This window comes from Sus scrofa, chromosome 8 (genome assembly GCF_054392235.1).
Source record: "Sus scrofa isolate SSC_HxYL_T2T_F1_AM1 chromosome 8, Sscrofa_HxYL_maternal_Yorkshire_Landrace_v2.0, whole genome shotgun sequence".
Lineage (NCBI taxonomy): Eukaryota > Metazoa > Chordata > Mammalia > Artiodactyla > Suidae > Sus > Sus scrofa.
The window spans coordinates 137,030,820-137,043,654 of NC_139390.1; the positions used below are offsets into that span (position 1 = coordinate 137,030,820).

A 12,835-nucleotide genomic window follows, 5' to 3' on the forward strand; every position below is an offset into this window, starting at 1 on the left:
GTCCTTCGAACGCCTTCCTCTGTCTCTGATTTATGGGCATATTACTGTGGGCATCTGCAAGTCTATTTCATTTGTGAAATCTCAAAATTTCAAAGGCACACATGACGGGAAAAAAAGATCCGTACTCAAAAAAGCCACAGGGAAAGGGAAGACTTGACCTATGGTCAGTATCTTCTTGTATAAATAAAACATCCCAACCCACCCAAGCTTTCCAGGTGCTATTTATTTCTATTCCACTGAAGTGGAAACAAACAAACAAAATATCAGAAATTAAATGGGGAAGGGACACTCAGCTCTACTTATGGAAGGAATTGCACACATGGTTCTTGCTCACTTGTTCTCTGCACATTATGATGCGGCTACTTGATATAACTACTTTCCAGAATTAGAGAGCCACACCTAAAAATTTCTCTACGAGGAAATGGCTGTAAAAATGAGTATAATTTGTACAGATGGCAGGCGTCCGCTCATTTAGAGCAAGGCTGCCCAAGCCATTCAGCTGTGAATAGGAGTCCTGGGAAACAAACTGTAGGCTATATTTCCCGCTCAGAGTCCCAAACACAAATATATCAAAAGGCCCAGAGAAGTCCTGCAGCAAAGAAAGCCACCCTCTTGGAGCTTACATGCTAGGTGTGATGGTTAAGTCTATGTGTCAACTTGTCTAGGCCGTGGTACCCAAACACCGACCTAGCCAGTGCTGTGAAGATATTTTTCAGCTAAGATGAACCTTCAAATCAGCAAGCAGACTTTGAGAAAAGCAGGCGACCCTCCATAATGTGGGTGGGCCTCATGCAATCCGTTGAAGACCACAAGAGACAAAGTCCCAGGTCTCCTGAGGAGACCCCAGACTGCTCTGGAACGCAAGCTGCAACTCTTCCCCGGGTCTCCAGTCTACTGTCCTGCCTTACAGATTTTGCACGTGCCAGTCCTGACCACTGCACGAGCCAATCCTTAAAATCTCTTTCTTTATACACATACCCTGTAAGTTCGGTTTCTCTCAAGTTTCCGACAAACCAACCACTAGTGGAACGCAAAATCTTTTCTCTCTGTGTGGGGCAGCAGCAGCTGGGGAAACGCTGCTTTGGAGCTGTAGGAGCAGACAGACACACGGAAGGTACCTTTTTGTGTTTTGCCACTGTTTGGTCCCCACATCAGCAAGCCATCTCTTTACAGTGCCTTCATTTAAGGTAGGAATTTTCCTCCTCAGATTAACATAGGAGTTCTGAAAACAAAACAGTAAAATACAGGGGGTTCTCCTGCGGCACAGCAGTTGCAGGATCCGGCGTTGGCACTGCAGCAGCGTGGGTCGCCCCGATGGGGCAAGTTCAATCCGTGGCCCGGGAACGGCCACGCGCCTCGAGGGCAGCCAAGCACATAGTAAAATACAGTGATTCAGACACAACTGAAATAGGTAACCAACTTGTAGGCACATTCTAAGGATGGAGAACACGACTAAATAGGGATGGGATAACTCTGAAAATCACAAAGATTCTACCAAGGAGCGATCAGTCATTTGCCTGCTGCCAACTTCTTACCCAAGGGGGGGGTTTAGACCCAAAGTAAATTTCTCTGAGTGCCCCACCCACTGAACACTTTCCACGGGTACGATCAGGTCCAACTGAACGTCAGACAGCTTCGAGTGGGGAGATCCTACACGCAATGGGGAGAGAAGCAGGAGGAACTCAGCCTTGGCAAAGCAGGAGAGGGAAGTTATGGGTCGATTACTCAGAGGCCTACAGACGCCGGGTCTCTCTTGGTCCTGTCTGGCAAAGTCACTTCCCAATGCGTCAGCTCCCAAAATGTCATTGGCAAGGAGCCTCAGCAAAGGTAAGGGGAGCCTAAGGAAATCATCCTTGCTTGACATCCACGAAGGGTAAAGCTACTGATTTCTGTGAGTAAGTTATGTGTGTACCTCAGACAATAAAGGATCAGTAACGTCCAGCCCTTCTCCAGAGTCAGCCTAGTAACCTGCTGATCTGGACTAAATCTAGATTCTGGAACCTTTCGTTTTGCCTAAAATATCAAGTCCTAAAACATCTAGAGATCTACTCTTACCTCTTTTTCCATCCAAAGCAAAATGCTCTGATTCCCTCCAGCAATCATTATTAACTCCTTTTCTGAGGTGCGGCTTTCTGAAAGGGATTCACAAAAAGATAAGCGTTTAAAAACTCATTTGGTCCACATATACACACCCAACTTAAATAATTTCAGACTCTTTAAACAGAGGCCTTTATCTTTCTCACAAAGCAGAAAGGCCCATCTACTTCGGGGGAAGGCTCGTTGGCATCAGAGCTCATTTGCAAGCTCATTTGCAGAGCTCATTTGCAAGCTTGACACGTGGTCTCAGTTTAATATACAAAATATAAAGGCTTATATAGAAAGCAGTCAAAGGGTCACTGCTCCCTGGTTTAATTCCACTCCCCGCACTGAAAACCGTATTCTACAAGTGACAACTTCATCAAGGACCACTGGCTGTGAACATAAATGAGTCCTTCAAACGTCTACGTAAGGGGTGTGAGGAAACTCCATGTGATAAATGAACCGCTTACGCAAAGGGCCCTACCGTGCATCCCCCAGCAGAACGCGGAGCATCCTGATACCTGAGGTCACCACTTGGCTTTCAGAAACCCGGGACGACCCAAGAGCTCCGAGGCACTTCGGTAGGGGGAGGTTTCAGAGCTCGCGCTCTGAAGGCGTGCAGGGGACGGTTCAAATCCAGCCACACCACCTACTACTGGCTAACCCTTCACTCGACAAGGCTCTGCACCTCTCCAGAAAAAGAGGACTGAGCATATGGACCCCGGGAAGTGTGTTGGGACAGGTGAGATAACAGACGGGACTGCTAAGCACAGTTACCATGCCCGGCCTATGTCAGCTGCTCATCATTCTGACGGGTTTATGTGATGGTGAGTCAGTTTCCCCAGGTGAGACAACTGAATCACCATGCCACTACTGGGGCCCTTGCAAACTGGAATCAGAGGCTGCCTCGGCCTCTGAACCCACATGCTCTATTTTATATTATTTTAAATCCACGTTAATCTTAATCTGAAGGGCTAAGAGAAAACTTATAGTTATTTTGACTTGATAAATCAGACTGCATATGTTAAGCAGCTTACAAGTATAAAAAAAAAAAGAAAAAAACCCACGAAACCAGCGTTTAGAAATACTCCCTTCATAGCCAAATATTTCTTTTCTTGCCCACGTTATACACTTAGAAAAATGAGCTTCTCCACAAAGGTATTTATTTATGCCAAACCCTGTGCTCCTAAAGAATTTACCAAATTTGAGCTCTTCATTTGATGGCAATTTCATGGGACGTGGTATCAGCTGATTATGTGTTCCACCGTTTCCCAGTTGTCCTTCTGTTCCAGAACCAAAAGCAAACACCTTCCCCAAATCAGAAACATAGGCGAGTGTGTGCTCCCTGTTAAATAAAAGCACACAGAGTCAGTTCTCAATTATCCATTATCCACAGTGAGAGTATCAGCAACATGGTCAACAACTGCAGGAGTTGCGCTACCAGAGAGGGAAACTAGTTAACCAGCTCCCGGTGGGTGAACCTGCCATCCGGAAACTAAGCAGTCCCTAGGGCATGACTGAATTGACTTTGAAACCCCGAAGTCTGCTGAAGGCCACCATGCTGCCCCCTGGCAAATGATGGGCCCTTTGTCAGAGCAAGCACCTTCTCTCGTCTTCAGCTCCTTTTTTTTTCTTTGTGTGTGTGTGTGTGTGTGTGTGTCTTTTTGTCTTTTTTTAGGGCCTCACCCACGGCATATGGAGGTTCCCAGGCTAGGGGTCCAATCGGAACTATAGCCACCGGCCTACACCACAGCCACAGCATCGCCAGATCCGAGCCGTGTCTGCGACCCTCACCACAGCTCACGGCAACGCCGGATCCTGAACCCACTGAGCGAGGCCGGGGATCCAACCGGCAACCTCAGAGTTCCTAGTCGGGTTTGTTTCTGCTGCACCACGATGGGAACTCCTTTCTTTTAATTTTTCAGTTATAACTGATTTACAGTGTTCTGGCAATTTCCGCCGTACAGCAAACTGACCCAGTTATATGTAGACATACACATTCTTTTTCCACATTATCTTCCATCCTGTTTCCTCACTAGTGACTGGCCGCAGTTCCCTGTGCTACACAGCAGGCCCTCCTTGCCTGTCCGCCCCAAATGCAACAGGTTGCATCTACTCCTTTTTTAAGCCTTGGCTTGAGTCACACCCCCTCCGGGAGGCTCTGAGTCCCTCCTCTCTCCGTCCTAGATGGGATGAGGTGACCCACTCTGTCTCCCAAAGACCTCCGCCGTGCTGATGTGCTCACTGATTTGCCGGAAGGCCTCGCCCACTAAGCAGAGGTGCAAGGGAAGACTGGCCCTGTTCAGAGGTCTGGCCTTTGTCCGCAGTTCCTGGGAGGGAACGTCTAAAGGCTTAGACTTTCCCGTGACGGCAGTGTCTGTTACTCGTGGCAGGCCCCTGAGACTACAGCCAGGGGGCTCAGGGAGGCTCCCCCAGCTGTGTGCAAGCCCAGTCTCTGGGTACACTGAGGCTGGAGGTTCAGTTCCACCACATGGGCCCGGATCCAACCAATCGCGACTAAGCAACGAAGCCCCGATAACAACCCTCGCCTTGAGTGGGTGTCCCTGCTTGGCAAAACTCTACACAGTCAAGTATCAGGACGGGGGGAGGTCCTTGGCTCCGAGGGGAGTGGACACCAGAAGCTCCTCATCTGCCCCCGTTCTAGCCTCGGTCCCATGCTTCTCTTCCGCTGACTGGTTCTGATTTGTCTCCTCTTCTTGTAATAAAAATGACCATCGGTGTGACAGCTTTCGCTGAGTCTTGTGGCCTTTCCAGGGACTTCTCCTGCATTAGTAAGGGTACGGCCCCGGTTTGCATGAAGGCCTTTCCAAAGTGACGAGTCTTCCTGTGACCCGCTACTCAGAGGAAGTGTGTTATGAAAAATCCAAAGGGGTGACCACGTTCTTCCGGGTCACGCAGATTCTGAAGGCAGAGGGTTCTCCCGTTCCAGGAGCCTGGGTACCTTAACGACACCCACTTATGTCATTTTGCTGCAAGATCGTAAGAGAATATGCCTATAGACCGAAAGCACATACACCAGTTTGGTTTGTTTCGTTTCATTTTGTCTTCTTTGGCCGCATCCGTGGCATCTGGAAGTTCCCAGGCCAGGGATCAAACCTGTGCCACAGAAGTGACGTGCCCCATTGCAGTGACAATGTCAGGTCCTTAAGTACTAGGCCACCAGGGAACTCCAATACACGAGCTTTTTATAGTAAAGGTTTTAGTAAACAAACAAAATGAACCCAATCATCAGATACAGTCTGATTTCTGTTTAGGGAGGAGAAAAACTGCCCACAGGAAGGATAAATGTATCTGGGTGAAAATATTTCTTAACCACACCAAGACCCATCATCCCACTAACGAGAAGTGGACTGACTGATGATCAAGAAAGAAAACAGGGAGTTCCCGTCGTGGCGCAGTGGTTAACGAATCCGACTAGGAACCATGAGGTTGCGGGTTCAATCCCTGGCCTTGCTCAGTGGGTTAACGATCCGGCGTTGCCGTGAGCTGTGGTGTAGGTCGCAGACGCGGCTCGGATCCCGCGTTGCTGTGGCTCTGGCGAAGGCCGGTGGCTCCAGCTCCGATTCAACCCCTAGCCTGGGAACCTCCATATGCCGCGGGAGCGGCCCAAGAAATGGCAACAACAACAACAACAACAACAGACAAAAAAAAAAAAAAAAAAAAAAAGAAAGAAAACAGTATAGTAAATCAAGGAGTTTGAGTTACTTTACTTTTGATGGAAAAATCTGTAGAAATCAAATTTCTCAGAATATTCTATACCAATCAGCAAAGACTGTCTTACAGGGTGGTCACTCTGAAAGACTTACTGGCAACAAAGTATGCTGACCCCTGAGAAGTTTGTGAGAAAGGATGATTATATCAGTGAATAACCCCTTCTAACTCATGTTTGTTTACTTTTCCCCCAATATATGATAAGGTATTTTTCTTAAAGATGAGAGCACATTCGAACAGTTACAAAGGTTTTCCACTACGGGAGCAACAGAAAGTGAATACAGGTGTACCCATGGTGGCGCAGAGGAAACGCATCTGACTAGGAACCATGAAGATGCAGGTTCGATCCCTGGCCTCGCTCAGCGGGTTAAGGGATCCGGGATTGCCGTGAGCTGTGGTGTAGGTCGCAGATGCGGTTCGGATCCTGCGTTGCTGTGGCTGCGGTGTAGGCTGGCGGCTACAGCTCCAATTGGACCCCAAGCCTGGGACCCTCCATATGCTGCGGATAGAGCCCTAAAAAGCAAAAAAGAAAAGAAAAAAAAAGTGAATGTACCTGCTCATTTAAAAAAAATTAATGGGAGTTCCCGTCGTGGCGCAGTGGTTAACGAATCCGACTAGGAACCATGAGGTTGCGGGTTCAATCCCTGCCCTTGCTCGGTGGGTTAACTATCCGGCGTTGCCGTGAGCTGTGGTGTAGGTTGCAGACGCGGCTCGGATCCCGCGTTGCTGTGGCTCTGGCGAAGGCCAGTGGCTACAGCTCCGATTCGACCCCTAGCCTGGGAACCTCCATATGCCGAGGGAGCGGCCCAAGAAATAGAAACAACAACAACAACAAAAAGACAAAAGACAAAAAAAATAAAAAAAAATTTTTTTAAATTAAAAAAAAATAAAAAAAATTAATGAAAGCAAATATGGATACCAAAATACAGATTTATTATGATTATTTAATAATGTAAATTAAGCATCTGCACCCATCTGGAAGTATTTGAAATTTCATCTCAATCTAAGAAACAGACGGAAATTTTATTCAGCTAGCTCTCTAAATTCACGGTATCTATTTTATCAACGTGCGCTGTCACTTTACAACCTACCTTCCACACGCCATCTGGGTCACTCTCTTCCCAACAAGCTCAGTCACCAAACGGGGTCTTAACTCATTCTGTGTTGAATTGTGTCCGAGCTGCCCACATCTTCCATCACCAAAAGTCAACACCAGCCCACCCTAGAGCAAGAGAACTTCGTATCAGATGCCAGAGAAATACAATACAGAATATCCCCGGATACCCACGCATCAGTGGGTAATTAATAAAAACCACCGTCAAAGCAAAGCCCCGCCGTTAGCAGGACCATCCCGCACGTGGGAAGCGCTGACCTTCCCCCCCCGGAAGTGTCCCCACCTCCACATTCGAGTGCTTTCCCACCGTGACGGGGGCAGGTCTTCAGGTGCTGCCGTGGGAGAGACAAAGGCGCACGCACCTTTGTGAGCAGGGCCGTGTGAGAGGCTCCGCAAGCGAGAAATTCAACGTGCTGACCGTCCAGTGCTTCGATACGGGAAGGAAAATCTGCATCTACGCCAGGGAGAGAAGAGTTCAAGGGCCCAGAAGGCGAGGCAGAATCCCACCTGGAGCTCCAGAGGAAATACCCAAACCACTTCGGCGAAGCCCAGCACAGGCGCTCCCAGGACGTGGACAACAGGAGCTGTCCATCAGCCCACGCCAGACTCAACATGGAGGTGGAGATGTCAAGCCTCTCCCCCGAGCCCGGTGGTCTCTTTTTAGCCCGGCTGGATTAGCTTCAATTGCAGCCCATCTGCTAACTCCAGTGCCCGCCCAGAAGGGCCCTCCTAATGGACACGTTCTTTCTTTCCAATTCTCCACCACGGTGTCCTGGCCTCACGCCCCCGCTTCCCGAGTTCATGATTATTTTCTTGCCCAAGTGCTTAGAGTTCAGCTAAAGTGAGTTTAAATGGCCCGATTCCTTTTTCTCCTCCGAGTAGTTTTCCAGCACTGACTGATGTGCTCTCCTGACGAGGGAGCCCTGGGCCTGTGGTCTGAGCCCCAGCCCGGGGCGAGGGGGGCGTGTAATATTATCACAGCTGATGAAGCCGTGGAGTTTGCCCCACCTGCCATCTCTAACAAGGGGCTTGGGGTCATCAGAAATACTGCCGCCTGCTTTGCAGCAGGAGCTCAATAGGGTGTGTTACCTGAGCGAGTGTACAGATGTCAGTATACCTTATCGAGTGAGATGAGACTAGGGGACTTCCTACACAGAATGTGAGTAGCCTTCTGTCACACGACAGTCCTAAGTATGAATAGACAGGTCAGTGCACGGGGACCTGGAAAGTCATTTCACCCAAACGCGTCACTTCCCAGAAAGCAAGTAAGACCTGGAGAAAAGGGAAGCGACCCGGGGAGGCCGGGCAGCGAGTTACCCCCAAAGTGGGAATCACAGCCCAGGGGTGCCGAGGTCCCCAGGTGAGGGCTGTGTCCCCTTTTTTTCCCACTCGGCTCTGACACCTGTCTCAGTGACAGCCTGACCGCCACACGGGGCAGGTCCTTTAGCCCAAGTGTGCCCTGAAGCCCGAGAACAGTGCGAGTCAAAGCGGGGCTGTGAGCCATTTTTGACAGGGAGGCCTGGGTTCAAGTCACAGACACACGTGGCGACGACACGAGGAGGAAAGCGCACGTCCGTACCGTCAGTGTGGCCCAGGCCCAGCTGTCCAAAATCATTTCCTCCCCAGGAGTAAACGTTTCCGGACATGGACAAGGCCACGCTGTGGGCTCCGCCGGCAGAGACCTGAGCCAAGGGGACCCCATAGAGATGCTCCACCATCTGGGGTGTGGGGGTCGAGGCGATCCCCCTTCCGACGCCCAGCTGGCCGTGCAGGTTCTCTCCCCACGCAAAAAGCTCACCACCTGGACGTGAGGAGAGCAAAGGCCGTCTTAGTGGGTTTAAAAGGCAGCAGCCAGCCCCCCGCACCCTGTCCGCCTCCCAGACGACACCGTCTCGAAAGTCCCTCCTGCCACACCGAGATCTCACGCCGCAGTCCCAGCAACGACAAGCACGTCCCTCTTGGGCAGCAACGCTTACACTCCCTCACCTCCCACGTCTGTGTCTCCTCCCCGGAAAATGCCAGGTCGAAGACCTAACTAACCCCCCCTGCAGGGGGACGAGATGAGCTCGGGACCTCGGAGCTCCGTGACTGGGGGCAACGCCCTTTGGAAAGGGACCGCAAGGGACCGCAGAGAGCTCGCTTGGCGTCTCCACCTCTAACAAGACCAGCCCCCACTAGACATCGAATCTGCTAGAACTGTGAACTGGGCTTCTGCCTCCAGAACATCTGCTGTTTAAGCCACATCTTTTTTTTTTTTTTTTGTCTTTTTGTTGTTGTTGTTTGCTATTTCTTGGGCCGCTCCCGTGGCATATGGGGGTTCCCAGGCTAGGGGTTGAATTGGAGCTGTAGCCACCGGCCTACGCCAGAGCCACAGCAATGCGGGATCCGAGCCGCATCTGCAACCTACACCACAGCTCACGGCAACGCCGGATCGTTAACCCACTGAGCAAGGGCAGGGACCGAACCCGCAACCTCATGGTTCCTAGTCGGATTCCTTAACCACTGCGCCACGACGGGAACTCCCACATCTTTTTTCTTTTTTTTTCTTACTTTTTAGGCCACACCCAAAGCATATTGAAGTTCCTGGGCCAGGGGTTGAATAGGAGCTACAGCTTCGATCCTACACCACAGCTCACGGCAACACCAAGATCCTTAACCCACTGAGAAAGGCCAGGGATCAAACCCGCATCCTCGTGAATACTAGTCGGATTCGTGTAAGCCGCTGAGCCACAACAGGAACGCCCCACCCAGTCTATTTTTATTATAGCAGCCTGAATGGACAAAGACAGGGAGAACAAAGCTGTCTGAACATACTATATGCACATTTTTAAAATACTTATTTTTAAAAACCCACGGATGGGCCCATGAAAGACAGAAACATTCTACATTTGGGAAAATAAAACAGAAAACTACTGTTTTCTTTCTCTCCCCCTCCCAAGTGCCTGAAGATGCCAAATAAACAACTTAAGGATGCATCTGAACTTGTAGCATGGCATGCTGAGTCAGCATCGTCTTCCATTAATTGGAAAGATGAGACATATTTTTAAAGAAAAGTTCTTAGGAGTTCCCATCGTGGCTCAGTGGTTGACAAATCCGACTAGGAACCATGAGGTTGCGGGTTCGGTCCCTGGCCTTGCTCAGTGGGTTGGGGATCCCGCATTGCCATGAGCTGTGGTGTAGGCCACAGACGCGGCTCGGATCCCGAGCTGCTGTGTCTGTATAGCATCAAGTGGAGTCTGAAAATATACACATCAGAGAATTAGTGCTCACTGAGCACAGCTCTGTAAGATTCTGTGCAGGACCTGGTGGAGGCAAGAGAGGTTCCTTCAAACGAAATTACCACGTGCCTACAGGCCACCAGGACACCATGATGAGCAGAAGGAGCCTTTCTTGTTGTCTTCCCCTAGATTTTGATTCGCCAATAACAACCCCAGAACCACCCCTTCCCCCACATCACTAGGTCCTAGGCTTCTTAAAGGCACAATGTGTCTGCTTCATTTTCCTAACTTGCACGTGGCAGATTCGCCAAATAAGACATCTATTTGTAAATGGATGAAGCCAAACAACCCGTTTTCTCCAAGTTCTACACTCAAACCTTCACGGGGCCTTCAGGAGAGGTCAAATCCTTGATCTCATTAACGTCCCTGGAGTCCCAGCTTTCCTTCAGTTTATGTTTGCATCTGTCCTATGTATCTAAGAAATTCCCTTGACCCTGGATTCCCCTCTGCGCCTTCCCGTCCTCATTAGCCCTCCAGGGTCAAGTTTCCTCAGGAAAGAATCCCCATTCACCACTTCCCTTCCCCACCAGCGCGGTGTCTGATAAGAAACGGGAAGTAAAAACGGGCTGGAGAGAACCCCGAATTCAAGAGGTAATGCTGAAAGCGTGTCAGTGGTCTGCAAACTGGCCAGAAACACGCACCCGAGCCATTCGGAGCTCCCACCGTGGGAGCTGGAAGAGCCCTACGACAGGGGAGAAAGTTCTGGAAAGGGCGGACCCTGCCTGGTCCTGATTTCAGAAAGGATGATTCTGATTATTCAGCATATGGTCACTGTTTTGTATTTGAAAAATAAAAAAACATGGCACTGTCGAAATACATCTCGAGGTCCCACAGGGAGCTGCCCCCGCCAGGGCGCCACCTCAGCAAACCCAACTGTCATGCTCCCGCGAATGCTTAGCTTGACCGAAAATGCAGTATAGCCAGCGGGCCAATCCCCAAACACCTCGTCTGCTGTGGGCTCTATGTTTATCTCCTTGTTCCCTGATCTTTCTCAATGAGGTCAGATGTGCAGCCTCAGCCAGTTCCCGGGCTAAGGCCTCCAGCACTCTAAAACTCACCCTTGTCCAAAATCCCAAGGCTTCTACTGCTTGTGAGGCCCTATACACGCTCAATCCCTTAAATAAAGGATGTCAAACACATCACTAAATTGTCTCAGTTTTGTTATTTGATAGAACCAAACGGAGGAATAGTAACTGCAGACACCTGCAGGCTTTACAGGTCCGAGGATTCGAATTTTGCGTCTCCTCGAATAGTGGGCTGGACCCGATCAGATCTAGAACCATATCTCTGACCTGTTACAAAGAGACACACACACATTCTACTAGTTCTACACACATTTGCTCCCTCTGAAAGACAATGACCCCAGAAAAGTACCTTTGGAGAGTGCCAGAGAATGATAATCTCCACATGTGATCTGAATTATAATTTTTTCTTGTAAAATGCACTGAAACCTGATGAGAGAAAATACATTTTATGTCAATCACATAATAAAAGTCACTACACTGATATAAGAAATATTAACTAATTAGGATCGAAGCTCAAGAAAAACACTAAGTTTACTGCTTTGCATTTAGCACATCTAAAACTATTATCAAAATAATACATGTTTCGATGAGTGGCTTAAAAGGAAAAGAAGGTGCATTATAAAACTGCAGTATGATGAGTCAAAGTGTCTTTTGCAGACAGACAGGAATATGATGCAGGAATAATACAGGATGAAAATAAGTTCCATGGGAGTTCCTATCGTGGCTCAGTGGAAACGAATCTGACTAGAATCCATGCGGAGGCAGGTTCGATCCCTGGCCTCCATCAGTGGCTTATGGATCCAGCCTTGCTGTGAGCTGTGGTCTAGTTCGCAGACGCACCTTGGCTCTGGTGTGGCTGTGGCTGTGGCTGTGGCCAGCAGCTACAGCTCCGATTGGACCCCTAGCCTGGGAACCACCATATGCCGCCAGTGCAGCCCTAAAAAGACAACAACAACAAAAAAAGTTCTAATTCACATGATCTACTAGGAAAAAGTATAACAAATCATTCCATGATAATGCATTCTTTCCTTAGGTTGAAACCTGTTTTGGTAAATCTAACATACAGCATTATCATGAGGGGTAAATGAGTTAATGAATGTGAAAGCCCAATGTGGGGCCACGTGGACTACCCACTCTTCTCCCTTAGATGCCAGAAGAACACGTGGCCCGCGCCCTGGGAGACACGGATTTACAGTTTACTGACAGAAATCACTAATCTGCTCAGAATTCCTCATTTACTTAAGATGCCAAAGTACAGCAGGGGGCAAGGGTCATACACAGTAACGTGGTCCTACAAAAATTATCATTGCCTTTTAGTAAGATTTAAATAATCTTTAATAAAAGAAAAGACAACTTCCCTACCTTGCATGTTCTATGCTGTAGTTGTACTCAAACGGTTTTCCATCGGAGGAGAGAATCAGCATGTGCTCCGCTCCTTGGTCCATGGAATGTATCTTCATTTTTTTTCCTAACTTAATGCACTCTGCAGAGCAAAGCCAACCAGAAACCACCATCACTCCGAGCGTTACCCACGCTTATTATTCACTTCATTATAATACACTTAAAACCTTTGGAAAAAATTTCTACTGGACCACTTTTGACTTAAC

General features: G+C 48.9%; 1 protein-coding gene across 6 annotated transcripts in view; it reads right to left on the reverse strand.

Annotated features, from left to right (window-relative positions):
• Positions 1–12,835, reverse strand: part of HERC5 (HECT and RLD domain containing E3 ubiquitin protein ligase 5) — a 57,280-nt gene that overhangs the window by 41,592 nt on the left and 2,853 nt on the right. For all 6 annotated transcript variants that reach the window (XM_084973467.1, XM_084973465.1, XM_084973463.1 and 3 more), the window contains exons 2-9: positions 12,591–12,711; positions 11,578–11,654; positions 8,505–8,726; positions 7,288–7,379; positions 6,903–7,033; positions 3,279–3,424; positions 2,056–2,132; positions 1,119–1,222 (exon numbers count right to left, since the gene is read on the reverse strand). In XM_084973467.1, coding sequence (XP_084829593.1) covers positions 1,119–1,222; positions 2,056–2,132; positions 3,279–3,424; positions 6,903–7,033; positions 7,288–7,379; positions 8,505–8,726; positions 11,578–11,654; positions 12,591–12,711 — 970 coding nt within the window. The remainder of the gene's footprint in view (positions 1–1,118; positions 1,223–2,055; positions 2,133–3,278; positions 3,425–6,902; positions 7,034–7,287; positions 7,380–8,504; positions 8,727–11,577; positions 11,655–12,590; positions 12,712–12,835) is intronic.